General features: G+C 37.9%; 2 protein-coding genes across 2 annotated transcripts in view; both read right to left on the reverse strand.

The window, feature by feature from the left end:
- LOC115527629 (zinc finger protein 33B-like) overlaps positions 1 to 15780 on the reverse strand; it is an 81249-nt gene that overhangs the window by 50523 nt on the left and 14946 nt on the right. The window contains 3 exon segments of the mRNA XM_032595235.1: positions 8732 to 8827; positions 9110 to 9196; positions 9199 to 9238. Coding sequence (XP_032451126.1) covers positions 8732 to 8827; positions 9110 to 9196; positions 9199 to 9238 — 223 coding nt within the window.
- Positions 413 to 4827, reverse strand: LOC115527639 (zinc finger protein 25-like). The gene is made up of 2 exons (XM_030335428.1): positions 4766 to 4827; positions 413 to 3608 (listed from the first exon to the last, which is right to left on the reverse strand). Exons 1-2 carry the CDS (start codon positions 4768 to 4770, stop codon positions 2726 to 2728), a joined length of 888 nt encoding a protein of 295 aa, XP_030191288.1. The 5' UTR covers positions 4771 to 4827; the 3' UTR covers positions 413 to 2725.

Raw genomic sequence — 15780 nt, forward strand, 5'->3', positions numbered from 1 at the left:
GAGGGGCAGAGAGAGAGGGAGACACAGAATCGGAAACAGGCTCCAGGCTCTGAGCCATCAGCCCAGAGCCCGACGCGGGGCTCGAACTCACGGACCGCGAGATCGTGACCTGGCTGAAGTCGGACGCTTAACCGACTGCGCCACCCAGGCGCCCCGTGGTTTCTCTCTTCTGACAACACTGATTATGTCTCACTGGAATTTAACCTTGGGAAGATTAGATTAGAACTTCTGTTGTATTCACTGTTGTACAACGCCTTCTACATAGTGACTAATATTTATTGAATCAACAAGTGCTCGGCTGTATTTACAGAAATGTGTTTCTTACTGTGGGTTGAGGATGCAGCTGTAGTCTACATAAACACAAAGTGTCCAAAGTAGTATTGTTCAGAACAATGAAAAATTAGAAACAAGATGCCTTTCAACAGAATGAAGTTATTTTAATAGAACGGAGCATAAGATGCTAAAAAGAACAAAAGCTACATATATAAATATGGTCATAACTCAAAACCATTTTGCTGGTTTTAATAAATGGTGTTCAAGGCACAGTGTGGAAGATGACAAAATGTTACCAGAACCACCGAAATTCACGATGAGTTTATACACAGTGGCAAAAAGCAGAGAGTGAACAGCAGTGAAATCTTCAGTGTAGGGAAGGAGGGTGGTGTCCTGTGGTTGGTCCATCTAGATTATGGACCAGCTGTAGACATGACAAGAACGGGGACAAGAACGCAGGGCCTAGAAATGCAATAGCCACATCAAAGGGTGTCTATACAAAAAAAGGGGTTTCAAATCAGTGAAGTAAGGGCAAATGAATGAACAGGCGAAAGATCCATTGGCTAGTCATTTGCAAAAAAAAAAAAAAAAGTTGGATTTTTAGTTCACACCATATTTAATCAACAACACAAAGAGGTCAATAGATTATTCTGTTTATTCTAAACACATTTGTTTCATATATTTTAAAGACAAACCTGACAAAATACAAAGTTCTAAAAAGAATCTTCTTGTATCAACTCAAGAAGCAGAAATACACTTCATACTATGGAATGACTATTTTATTTCTAATGTTCAAGTTCTAAACATAACTGCCTTTGGCTCTAATAACAGAAAACATCAACCCAAACTGTTCACTATCTGTGAGGTAGATAATGAAATTGAAGCAGAAAGATTAAATCACTACACAGGTCACTCAAATAGTAAGTGACAGGCATAGAACAGTTTGCAGAAACCATGCATAATTCTAGGGCAGAAACGTGGCAGCCTACCACAAAAAAATATAAATGCAGAGAGTTCTGTGCTCACATTAATATCTGCACTTTGCACTTAAACTTACATAAACATACCCTTTAGAAAACACAAAAATGGGGGAAATGTCTTCAATGGGCCCTGCTTTCAATCCGAACAGTGTACAAAGTACTAATGTTCAAGGCCACCTTTGAAAATTAACTCATATGTGTATCATAAACAACTGTGTGCTGAATCGTTGCAGATTTCCAATAAATCTTGACTTTATTAAATGTTATATGGGTGATTTACTAAAAGGACAGTTTCTTCACAATGTCTATATGGAGTTATATATGCCACCAAAAAGCAGAAAACACATATGACATTCACGCATTCAATGTTCCTTTTAAAATTCATATATGTTGAGGTGTAAATATGTGATGGGACAATAGTATTTAGTGTCAGAAATCGTAGTGTACATTACAAAAGTTACTTAGATAAGGGTGCAATGCTCCTACTGTAACTACTGTGAGTACAAAACAAAAATCAAGGATACAGAAAACAGCTGTTAAAGAGCACTGTCGTGTGCAAGCCTGACCTAGCACAGACGCTACTCATATACATTTAATGCCGCTGCTCTGACTCAACTCACTCGCGCCTTTCTCAAAGCGATGTGTTCCTTGATGAGCAAGACCGTTAAATAAACATCCTGTGTCATATTATTTGTAAGTTATTTAATACTGCATCCGAAACATCGCTTCTAGAATAAGATCATTTTTAGGTAAGGATGTTTTCCTCGTTTCCTAAACTGACAATTTTCTTTTGTTACGTATTCTGATATATAACTCTTGAAATGTTTTTCAGGTTGTTAGCTTTATTCTACTCTCAATTATCTACTGGACAATCAGACTGTGAAAATTTTCCTACATTCATTTTTGGGGTTTTCCACTGTAAATTTCTGATTTATAAAATGTTTGGCTTGTTGATCAAGGTTTATTAAAATGCAGGATATTGAGAGCGGTTTCTCCCCTAATGAATTCTCTGACCTACAGTGTTTCTCATACCTTCATTAGATTCACAGGATAGATGGGATAAAGCATGGCTAGCATACACTATGACAACAGAAAGCTCTAAACATGTAATGGCTGAAAAAAAAATTATTTCTCGTCTACGACAAGACTTACGAAGTGATGTTAGTGAAGGCAAAACTCTGCCCAGGACCCTGGTTTCTCCCAACTTAAGAATCTGTAATCTCTAATGACTAGCTTCCACGTTGTCCTGAGGATATCTCCATTACCCCCTGATAAGGAAAGAAAAACGAAAGTAGGAAAAATTCCAAATGAGGTCTTTTACAGGCTTGGAATTTGGGCCCATATTGTGAGTCACAGGTCATATGGCCTCATGTGTATGGAAGACAGGCTAGCAAATCTGGACTAGTTGTGTAACCATAAAGAAAGAGAAATGGGTATTGGGAAAAACATAGCACATTTCTGCCATAGGGTTCCTACCCTACGTGAATTCCTTGATGATTTGTAAGGGCTGATTTCCGCCCGAAAGCTTTTCCACATTCACAACATTTATAAGGTTTCTCTCCTGAGTGAGTTCTCAGATGGGTAGTGAGGGTAGATTTATGACGGAAACTCTTCCCACATTCATTACATTCATAGGGCTTTTCCCCTGTGTGAGTCCTCTGATGATTAATAAGAGTCGACTTTGTAAGAAAAGATTTCTCACATTCAATACACTGAAAGGGTTTCTCTCCTGTGTGAGTTCTCCGATGCACATTGAAAGCTGAGAGATGACGGTAAGTTTTGCCACACACATTACAATGAAAGGGTCTATCTCCCGTGTGAGTTCTCTGATGTTGAGTGAGGGCTGACCTCTGGCAGAAAGTTCTCCTACACTCCTGGCATTCATAGGGTTTTTCTCCCGTGTGAGTTCTCTCATGTCGAGTGAGGGATGACTTCTCGTAAAAAGATTTCCCACATTCGTTACATTTATAAGGTTTCTCTCCTGTGTGAATTCTCTGATGTGCATTGACATCGGACTGTCGATAGAAAGTTTTACCACATTCATTACACTGAAAGGGCTTCTCTCCTGTGTGAGTTCTCTGATGTACATTAACTTCTGACTGCCGGTAGAAAGTCTTACCACATTCATTACATCGAAAGCGCTTCTCTCCCGTGTGAGTTCTCTGATGCACGTTAACGTCCGCCTGCCGATAGAAAGTTTTACCACACTGATGACATTGAAAGGGTTTCTCTCCTGTGTGAATTCTCTGATGTGCATTAACGTCTGACTGCCGGTAGAAAGTTTTTCCACATTCATTACATCGAAAGCGTTTCTCTCCTGTGTGAGTTCTCTGATGAACATTAACGTCTGCCTGCCTATGGAAAGATTTACCGCATTTGTTACATTGAAAGGGTTTCTCTCCTGTGTGAGTTCTCTGATGTGCATGCACGTCTGACTGCCAATAGAAAGTTTTACCACACTGATTACACTGAAAGCGTTTCTCTCCTGTGTGAATTCGCTGATGTGCATTAACATCTGACTGCCGATAGAAAGTTTTACCACACTTGTTACAGTGAAAAGGTTTCTCTCCTGTGTGAGTTCTCTGATGTAGCTTAATGTCTGATTGCCAATGGAAAGTTTTACCACATTCATTACATTGAAAGCGTTTCTCCCCTGTGTGAATCCTCTGATGTCTCTTTATGTCTGACTGCTGACAGAAAGTTTTACTGTCTTCATTACACTGAAAGCGTTTCTCTCCTGTATGAGTTCTCTGATGTTGAGTGAAGGTGAAAGTTTTCCCACTTTCATTACATTCATGGGGCTTCCCCCTCGTGTATGTTCTCTCATGTCGAATGAGGGATGACTTCTTGTAAAAGGACTTCCCACATTCACTACATTTATAAAGTTTCTCCCCTGTATGTGTCCTCCAATGGTCTGTGAGAACTGATTTGTGACTGGTCTTCCTACGTGAATTAAGTTGACAGCGTTTCTCTCCTGTGTGTGTTCTCTGATGCGCTGTGAGATTTGACTTGTAGTTGAATGTTTGCCCACACTCATTACATTTGAATAGACACTCACCTCTCTGGCTTTTCTGAACTTGAGTGAAGTGTGACATCTTACTGAAATTATTTTCCATTTGATTGCTTTTGGATTGTTTTATTTCTGGGCAGACCGCATGACATTTCAACAGAGATGATATCTCACAGGTTTCCCCATGTTCCTTATATTCACAGAGTTCCTCTCCTATGTCATTTTGCCTGTGTGGAATTATTATGGTCTTTTCTCCTAAGGGTTTTCCACCATCATTATATTTTAAAGTCTCCTCTGAAGTCTGAGTATTTAGGTGCTGAATAATACCATTCTTATGCCCAAAGGTTTTCTCATTCTGATTATTTTCACAAGAAATCTCTTGAGCATGAGGTTTTTCCTGCTTAATATCAAGTAATTTCTCATATACATTTAAAATGCCATATTTTTTTCTTGAAGAATTTCTATTACTACCAATTGATATTAAAATATTTTTCAAACTCACTCCATGTAAGTCGTATTTACAGGACATTTTTCTTGAAGGAACAAAGTTTGCACTCATATTAGATGGTTTTCTTAAAGCATGAACTTTTTCTGAGGCCAGTGTTTTGTTCTTAAATGCAACTTGTGGCAAATATTTGTCTTGGTTTTCCTGGATTCTCTCTGTTAGGTAATGAGCTTTGTTGTCTTCTAGAAATGAAAATATTGAACAGACCATAAGATCTCACAGTTCTAATGGAACTGGATTAAGATACAAATGTCCTATTATATACTTGACTTTTGGTTTTGGTAGTCTCTTAGGATCAAAGTGCCTTTTTTCCCATCTAGTTCAAGAAAACGTAAGTGGAAAAAGGGAGAAAAGCTATTAACACAAGGACATGTAATTATTTAGCCCTTTATAAATAAAACATTTAAAACAGAAATGAAGATATAAATGCAATTAGCAGTGTACAGTGGATGGAAGATTCTATAGGAGTGACAGATTCAGTAGGAGAAAAATCACAGAACATAAGATGGGTCCAACCGAGCTAATAAAAAGTAATTGGAGTGACAAGAAAAACCAGTAGACAAAGGTGTTCAGAGGGAAAACATGAGACATTAAGGAGAGAGACTACAGAGTAGACCTCATACTCTCAAACCTATATTGTTCTAGTAACATCTAAACAAGTTTTCATTCTTCCAGCTGAAGTTTCCTCCTATGCATTAATAGCAAGGTAAATTGCTGAATGAGCCAACTGGCTGATGTTTAAGTAGAGTCACTGATTGCATTATAACTCCCCTCCCAACTATGATTCACAGGAATACCAACAGCCAACAGAAAGTATAAAACAATGACAACATTAAGTAATCTTGTGCCAATATAGATCGGATGTATCACCCTGTTTTGGCTCTGATACCTTCATATCGCTCTACTGGAGCTATTCAATAGGTGAACCTACCATGACACGTTTATGTTCACTTGCTTTTCCTTGAAACAACACTCTTGTGCCAAAATACTAATACTTAATTTTGCTTTACAGTTCACAGCTCACATTTCCACATTTCTATTTATTATCAAAATTTAAGGATCATATTTTTTCAACCAAATCCCAGAAAATGAGTAATGTTTACGTTGATTTACCATTTTAAAAAGTATTGTCCACATTTTCTGCCCAGTGCAACAAAGTCTACCCCGAGCTGAAAAAAGTGCCACTGGCCTGAAGCATGTACTACATGGAAACTGTTACAAGTCACCATTCAGACAAACAAAATTTACACCAACTAAATGCGCATCAGATTTTTGTTGTTGTTGTTAATGTTTATTCCTTTTTGAGAGAGACGGCGTGAGTGGGGGCGTGGCAGAGAGAAGGGGACAGAGGATCCGAAGCAGGCTCTGAGCTGACAGCAGCAGGCCCGATGCATGGCTCGAAGTCATGAACTGTGAGATCATGACCTGAGCCAAAGTTGGAAGCTTCACCAATTGAGCCACCCAGGTGCCCCCTGCATATCAGATTTTCAAGCTGCCGTTCTACAACTCCCCAGTCAATATCCTTTGCTCCAGTTTAGTCAGTTGTCTCATTAAAGTACTCATTCGTGACTACAAGGTCAAAGTGTGTTCCCTCACTCAGAGCCAAGGCTAGGATATAGTCAATTTAGTATCTAGAAAAAAAGACAAAGTAGCACTATTTTTCCAAAATTTCAAGAATTCCTTTTCAAATCTTCTTCAAGACTTTCAAAATTTATCCTAAATCTAAAAGTAGTTCCTACGTAGATCAACTGTTTTAACACAACAATACCACTGCTTTGTAACATACTGTATCTCACCTAATATGATACACATATATTTAAGTTCTAAACTCAGAATGCATGTTATAATTGATCACATATCTGTGATCAACAAATCACAATATAATATTTTACCTTAGTGATTCATCACATAATGGTCCAGTTACAAACTATGGCTTCTTAGATTTGAGGGAATACAACAAATTTTTCTTAAGTAAACACTGAATTTAAAATGTTTCACGTAATTTAATCCTCATTTTTCCATCCAGAGGATGGCAAACTTCCTTAGAAGGCAAAACAGTACACATTTTAGGCTTTGCAGGCCATACCTGCCTTTCACAACATCGAGTTCTGCTATTAGTACATGAAATCCGCCAAAGATCATATGTAAACAAATGAGTATGGTTGTGTTGCAAAAAAAACATTTTTATTTACAATAACATGTGGTAGGTCTGCAGACCATAGTTTATAACCACTGCTCATAACAAGTGCTGTTAACTCTCTGATTTCCTTTGAACCTGAGTAATTTTAAATTAATAGACTTCAACAAGCTGTGCGTATCAGTATTACCTGGAGAATTTTTTCAAACACAAATGTTTTGACACTATGCCTTTTTATACCCGATGAATCAGAACTATAGGTTCATGCAAGTAATCAGAATGAGTTCCCTCACAATGTCTGCAGAATATGAAATTTTTCTTCTACTTGATTCCAATCAACACGTGCTTATGAAATGTCTATTTCAGGTTATATACCAAAGTAAGAAAGAGTACCATGATTGCCATTTTCTGTAATATCATTCATCAGGTGTGAAAAAAGATAGATACAATAAGGAAACATCATGATTTTGCTTTTGTTTCTTGTGAAAGACCCACTGCATGCTGGACACTCTGAGAAAGAAGAGATTACATTGGCTCAAACATTCAAGGTCTGTTTCTTGGAAGCAGATACACTTAACCTATACTATTATAGGTTATTATACTATTATAGGTTATTTTTGTATTATAACCTACACTATAATATTATATTATTCAACATAATAACAATAAAAATGTTTTATTTATATACTAAACACTGTTCTGAGGACTTTTCATTCATTAGCTCATTTAGTATTCAGTCAGAGAAAGCACACAATGCAGAAAGGTGTGAATGATTAGAGTATGTTTAAGTGATATTTGATGAGGGGATCAAATGGTGTTTAGCATGAGTGTAAGCAAGATAAAAATAAGATTGCAGCAGCCAAATAAGGCCATAATGGAGTATGGCAAGTGTGGCCATAATGCATAATGCAAAAGGCAAGTTAATTTAAATTTCATTAAATAAATAATAGGGGTAACACAGATTTACTTTGTCTTTTTTACTACTGAAAGAAAAGACGTTCTAAGGCAAACAAAACCACCACCATCAACAACAAAAAAACCTCTCACCAACTACAATTAGGAACTAGAATAAAGCAAAATATGAGGGGATGTAGTTCTACCTGATATTGATGTAAACTAAGAACATGAGAAATATTAGAAGTTTACAAGGAAGAAATACAAATGCAAAAGAAAAAGAATTAGTTTGTCTTCTGAGCTTCATAATTTTGTTACTGATTTCTGGTTTTATCAGACTACAACTAGGGAACGTCCTATTTCTACTTTGTAGGATTTACTGAGGGTTTCATTTTAGCAATGTTCTTCCGGCACATAATGGTCTTTTTCCCATTGTTTTTAGGTACAAAGATGTAATCTTGTAAATAACAATGGCTGTGCTTTTGTTACAGTAGTTTAATCTAATACAAGCTTGTAATCCCATTAATTTATTGCCTACTTATTTAAATAGTATCAAGTACTACATGTAGCAGTGAAAATATTATTTCCTCCCTCCTCCTCAAGAACCAAATTTTAGATTTTATTACCTTTCTAAGTTTTAGCTTTGTGCTATTAAACACACACAAAAAACCCTTTATCACTTGACTCGTCTGCATAAACGATACCCTTGGACCCGGAGCTTTGAATAATCAGAAAACCAGCATACGGTCATTCTCAGGCATTACCCTTTTCGCTTTCAATTTTATCATATACATATCCTTTCTCTACTTGAAAAGTAGGTGCCACTAAGAGATTCTTAGAAAACATTTGAAGTGTCCAACTCCTAAACTGACCACTTAGATTGTAATCTCTCCTGGCTTCCTCACTAACCTTCCTGGTACTCACTAACTCACCTGGGTAGTTCTGGTACAGAAATTCTTCCTTTACTATCCATGGCTCTTCCCCTTCCTCCAATCTGAAGATCACCTCTGGCTTGTTAATGAGAAACCCTGTAAAAGGAAAAATGACACAGAATTTGGGCAAAGCTGCATGGGTACAGCAATTCTAAAGGAGGGAGAAGGTATACTTTCAGGAGGTGGACCATGATGGGCTCATTTAAACCTTTCATGGGATGTGAAAATACAAATATTCTTCCTCGTGCTCAAAAGAGATTAACCACCTCAGACTCCTGAAGCAAAAGTCCCAACAATATTAACCACAAAAGACCAAATGTTTTGGTATCTAAGAAACAAAACGCATGCTATACAAAGTTTGGCGTGCAGATTGCTTACCCAATGAGACAAAGTTGTGGTAGTTCTCCAGCATCACGTCCCTGTACAGGGTCCTCTGAGCAGGGTTCAGGCACTGCCACTCCTCCAGGAGAAGTCCACAGTCACATCCCCAAATGACAGTGACCCCTGAAACAGTACATTTTTTGCTCAGTCTGAAGTGGTCAGAATTGGAGTGGCACAGGAAAGAAACATGGGAACTAATTCTTGAAGGTTCGTTGTTGAGTATCTGTTACAATATGCCTACTGTGTACATTACTTTGGGTTAGGTTTTGTACAAGAAAGAAAAATGAAACAACATCATGCTTGTTTTACTTTATTAATACCCTATGCCTTGAAATGTTCTGGGTGTCATAAATACTAAAAAAAATAAAACACTGTTCTTTTTCTTTAGAAAGTTAAATATTACACAAACATGACATAGTCCCAAAACTGAAAATAAGGTTATTACTAGAATGTATTAGAATATGTAAAAAAGTATACTGGAGTCAAAAATTTAACTATTTTGTGTCACAGCTTATGCTTAACTAAAGAGTTAGAGATGCAGGGCTTGAAACATGATGGATAAATGTTCTTTATGATTACGAAGCAACACAGTATACATAAATACTGAAAGTATTAAAACATGGGTTGACTTCAGCTTCTACCCCAGGATATATAAACCAAATAAGAAAACCACTCATTCCTACGATGAAAATGAGCCAGACTAACTTCAAATTCACAACTTTTCTCCCCCCTAACTTACAGGAGAGCCAAGGTCACAAAGCACCCAAGTATCCCAAATCTAGGAAGAGACAAAATGTATGTTTTTGCCTGAGGTGCACCACAGGTAAGAACTCAACCAGAATAGGGGTCACATTTATTAATGAAGACCTGAGTGTGAACGGACACGACAGTGTGAAACCCCTTCAGACCACAGATGTTGAGACTTGCCCCTTCTTACCAGCTTTGTCTCTGCGAACCCCACTGGGCACTTACACTACTCCTGGGGGAAGGGCAGGATTATGCACTGAGTCACCAAGTACAGCTGGGGTTGGGGGTGGGGCAAGAGAACCAAGAAGGCCACGGCCACAAGGTCAGACCTAACACTGAGGCTGTATTGGAGAAAGAGGACACATTCTGTCAACGACTTCTCACCACCAAGCTAACAAGCGTGGCGGAACAGTATCAATAGAATATTGCTGATAGATGGACAGGAGATAAATAAATACATGGAACGAGACTGTCTCTGAGACAGAAAGCAAAGAGAACCCTTAAAACTCAGAAATGAACAGACATAGCTGTAAAGAAACCCGTATCCTAAAACACAAGGTGTCTCTATAGAAACTTGAAGCCTGTGATGCATTGTGAGTAATAGCAGAAACAGTAGCCCTCACATGCTGCCCAACTCCTAACAGTTAAACAACCCCTGGGCTAAAGGCCTAGCAGGAAAGTCATGCCCAGATTCCAGAATCTAGTTACCTCAGTTTAGAGTCTGACCCAAGATATACGCATTTCAAAACATATTTACAAAGCATACGAAAAGAAACTACCAGATACTACTAAGATACAAAGTAACCATCAGAACCAGAGTCACATATGCAGAGATGTTGAAACTACCTAAGAAGATTTACTTATAACTAATATGTTTCAGACTCTAACAGAAAAGATTATATGCAAAATCAAATGGATAATTTCAGCAGAGAGAACTAAATGGAAATCTAGAAATAAAAAATTAATAACAGACGAAAAATAAGCTTCACAGGCTGAACGGCAGTTAACATCGGTAAGGAAAGAATAAACGAATTGAAAATGGGTCAATAGAAATTAGCCAACTAAAACTGAAGAGAAGAAAAAAAAAATGAAAAACAGAAAACAAAACATTAGAAAGCTGTGAAATATAATAACTGTTCTGACATATGCATAATTGGGACCTGGGGGGGTGGGGTCAAGAATGGAACAGAAAACACTTTAAGAAATAGTGTCTTAAAGTTTATTTATTTTGAAAGAGACAGAAACAGCATGAGTGGGGGAAGAGCAGAGAGAAGGGGAGAGAGAATCCCAAGGAAGCCCTGCACCATCAGCATGGAGCCCAATGGGGCTCGAACTCACGGAACTGTGAGATCATGACCTGAGCAAAATCAAGAGCTGAACATTTAATCGACGGAGACACCCAGGCAACCCCAAGAAATAGTGTCTTAAAATTTCTCCCAATTAATGACAGAAAACAAACTTAAGATCCAAGGAGCTCAACAATACCAAGTAGCATAAATGCCTCCCAAAAGCCTAACAATGCACAACATATTAAAACCGCTGAAGAGAGAGAGAAGAATGAGAATCCTAAGTGCAGCCAGCGAACAAAGAAACATTACAGACAAGGAATAAAGACAATTTCACCAGGAGCCATAAAAACTAGAACACAACAAGTGCCATGCCTAATGTGTTAGAAGAAAATCACTATTATAATCCCAGCATAAAAGCAGTCATTTGAAAAGCACCTGGGGGTATACATGAAAATTTATTGACTAATTTTAGGATGTGTGCAGGAAGGGTGGGGATCTGCAGAAGCTTTTTCCAAAAACGAGGAAGCTAGAAGGCACTATTTTTCTTTGCCCTCCCAGAGCCTGGCCAGACATTTATACAAGCCAGTACAAACACTCTGCATCTACGTTCTACCACATGTACCCCACCCAGTGCTCCTCTAAAGACCTACTCCATCAACCCACCCAGGAGGGTGCTTCTCCAAAACCGCTCCCAGCCCACCCACCTGGCAGGCAGCCCCGGTGAGGAAAGTGCCTCTCCAAAGTGACTCAGCCCTGGGGAGGTGGGGAGCTAAACCGCACACACCAACGCACCTACAGCTCAAGCAGGTGAGACTCTCAGTTGGCCGTGCAGGGAGCGGTGATCAGTGCACCCAAGCTGTCCCAGCAGCTAAATGCAGACCAACCAGGCTGAGTACGGCTCAACCTGTGAGCAAGCTGGCATGGTGCAGCTAAGCCTCTTGGCTAGACAGGGAGAAAGATTCCCACCCAGTGTGCATGCAGGCAGGCAAAGCGGGTCATTACAGGTAGCTGAACAGAGTGCAAGATACACCTATCAGCATGCTCACAGCAATCACAGCTCAGCAATAATAGGACAACCCTTGAAGCATCGGGTTCTAGTGACCAGAGGGACTGCACAACAGGGAAAAGAACCCTATCTACACAATGCAGTACTTTCAAGATGAGGATGCATAGCTGACCTACCTATTACATAGAAACAGAGAGGTAGACAAAATGAGGAGACAGAGGAATATGTTCCAAATTAAACAACAAGACAGGGGCAGCTGGGTGGCTCAGTCAGTTAAGAATCTGACTTCAGCTCAGGTCATGATCTCACGGTTTGTGAGTTCAAGCCCCGCGTCGGGCTCTGTGCTGACAGCTCAGAGCCTGGAGCCTGCTTCAGGTTCTGTGTCTACTTCTCTCTCTGCCCCTCCCCTGCTCGTGCTTTGTGCCTCTCTGCCTCTCAAAAAATGAATAAACATTATAAATAAAATTTGAGGGGCGCCTGGGTGGCTCAGTCGGTTGAGCGACCAACTTTGGCTCAGGTCATGATCTCGCGGTCCGTGAGTTCGAGCCCCGCGTCAGGCTCTGGGCTGATGGCTCAGAGCCTGGAGCCTGTTTAAGATTCTGTGTCTCCTCTCTCTGACCCTCCCCTGTTCATGCTCTGTCTCTCCCTGTCTCAAAAATAAAAAACGTTAAAAAATTAAAAAATAAAATAAATTTGAACGAACAAGACAAAACAACAGAAAAAGAGCTAACTGAAATAAACATAAGCCAATGTGCCACATATGGTTCAAGGTAATGGTCATAAAGATACCAAACTTGAGAGAAGAGTGAATGAAGTAACCTAAACTTCAACAATGAAATATAAATATGAAAAGGAACTACTCAGAGCTGAATAGAATAACTGAAATTTAAAATACATTAGAATACTTCTTCAACAATAGATTAGAGGACGCAGAAGAATGGATTAGCAATCCTGAAGACAGTTAACAGAAGCAACCAAGCCAAACAGCAAAAATAAAAAAGTGTAAGAAAAAATTGAGGGTAAGTTAAAAGAGCTCTGTGACATCATCAAGCCAAGTAACATTTATACTATAGAGGTACCCACAAAAAGAGAGAGACAAGGAAGCAGAAAAATTATTTGAAGAAATAATAGTTGAAAACCTCCGTAATCTGGAGAAGGAAAAGACACCTAGGTCCAGGATGCACAGAGAGCCCCAAACAAGATGAAGTCAAGGAGGCCCACACTGAGACACATAATTGACACAAATCAGATAAAAGATAGTCTTTTTTTTTTTAATTTTCTTTTTTTACTGTTTATTTTTTATTTTTGAGACAGAGACAGAGCATGAACAGGGGAGGGGCAGAGAGAGAGAGGAGACACAGAATCTGAAATGGGCTCCAGGCTCTGAGCTGTCAGAACAGAGCCCGACGTGGGGCTCGAACCCACAAACTGTGAGATCATGACCTGAGCCAAAGTCGGACGCTTAACCGACTGAGCCACCCAGGCGCCCCAGGATAGTCTTAAAAGCAGAAAGAGAAAAGCAGTTACACATAACAAAAACCCTATAAGGCTATCACTGATTTTTCAGCAGAAACTTTACAGGCCAGAAGAGACTGGTATGATGTAGTCAAAGTGCTGTAAAGAAAAAAACCTACAAAAAAAATATTCTACCCAGAAACGCTATCACTTAGAATTGAAGAGATAAAGAGTTTTCAAAAGAAAACAAAGTTAAAAGAGTTCATCACCACTAAACCGGCTTCAAAAGAAATGTTAAAGGAACTCTTTGAAGTGGAGGCAAAAGGTCACAAGTAGAAGTAGGAAAATTAAGAAAGAAAAATATTTCACTAGTAAAAGCAAACATATAGTAAAGGTAGTAGATTAGTTACTTATAAAGTCACTATGGAAGTTAAAATGCAAAAAATAGTAAAATCAATTATATCCACAAAAATTACTCAAGTGATACACAAAATAAAAGGTATGTCACATCACATACGTAAAACACGGAAGAGGAAGTAAAAATTTAGTGCTTTTATAGTATGTTCAAATTTAAGCGACCTTCAACATAATATAGAGTACCATACACGTAGGATATTGTACCTTAACCCCATGGTAAACACAAACTGAAAACATTTAACAGATGCACAAAAAAATGTAGAGAAAGGAATCCACGCAAAACACTAAAGAAACCATCAAACCACAAAGAAAGAGAGCAGGAGAAGAAAGGAACAGAAAACAACTACAAAACAACCAGAAAACAATTAACAAAATAGCAGTAAGTACATACCTATCAACAATTACTTTAAATGTAAATGAACTAAATGTTCCAATAAAAAGACATAGGGTGACTTAATGGATAAAAAAACGAGACCCAACTATATCTTGCCTACAAAAGACTCACTTCAGAACTAAAGAAACAAAGATACTGAACGTGAAGGAATGGAAAAAACTTTAAGCAAATGATAATAATTCTAAAAGCACCAGGGATTATCAAAAAAACAAAATACACTTTAAAACAAGGACGGTAACAAAAAAAAAAAACGGTCATTAACAATAACAAAGGGATGAGGATCAAACCCAACAAAAGGATATAACAATTGAAAAAATATATTCACCCAATGTAAAGAGGATCCAAACATATAAGGAAAATTACCATATGAAAAGAGAAACTGACACTAATACTATGGTAGACTATAACAACTCGCTTACATCAATGCATAAATCGCTAGAACATAAAACCAATATGGGAACAGTGGCTTTGAATGACACATTAGACCAGATGGACATAACAGCATCTACAGAACATTCTACCCACAAATTGCAGAATACACATTCTTTTCAAGTGCACATGGAACATTCTCCAGGACAGATCACATGCTGGACCACAAAGCAAGTCTCAACAATTTAAAGATGAATGAAATCATATCAAGTATCTCTTCCAACCAAAAAAGGATAAAACTAGAAATCAGTTACAAGAAAAAAACTGTAAGAAACACAAATGTAAAATCTAAATGTAAGTTTAAACAACACATTACCAAACAACCAATGGGTCAATGAAGAAATCAAAGACAAAATCAAGAAATATCTGGACAGAAATGAAAACACAACAGTCCTAAATCTTTGAGACACAGCAAAAGCAATACTAAGAGAAATTTATAGTGATAAAGACCTATCTCAAAAATCAAGAAATAACTCAAATAAATGATCTAACATCTAAAGGAACTAGAAAAAGAAAAACAAACAAAACCAAAGTTAGCACAAAAGAAGGAAATAAGAGATCAGAGCAGAAATAAATGAAATAAAGACTAAAAGAAACAAAAAGAAAATATCAATGAGGCTAAGAGCTGGTCCTCTGAAAAATAAGCAAAATTGATAAACCTTTAGCCAGACTAATCAAGAAAAAAACGTGAAAAGACTCCAACTATAAAATCAGAAATGAAGCTAAGTTAAAAATGACACATTAGTACAAAGGATTATATTACTATAAAAATTACACTGGACAACCTAGAAAAAATGGACAATCTAGAAAAAAATGAATAAATTCCTAGAACATAGACACATAAATAATAAATAAATAAATAAATAAAAATAAATAACATAAATTCCTAGAACACCAGAAAAACCTGGTAAAAAATTACTAGAAATGAAAC

This window comes from Lynx canadensis, chromosome D2, assembly GCF_007474595.2.
Source record: "Lynx canadensis isolate LIC74 chromosome D2, mLynCan4.pri.v2, whole genome shotgun sequence".
NCBI lineage: Eukaryota > Metazoa > Chordata > Mammalia > Carnivora > Felidae > Lynx > Lynx canadensis.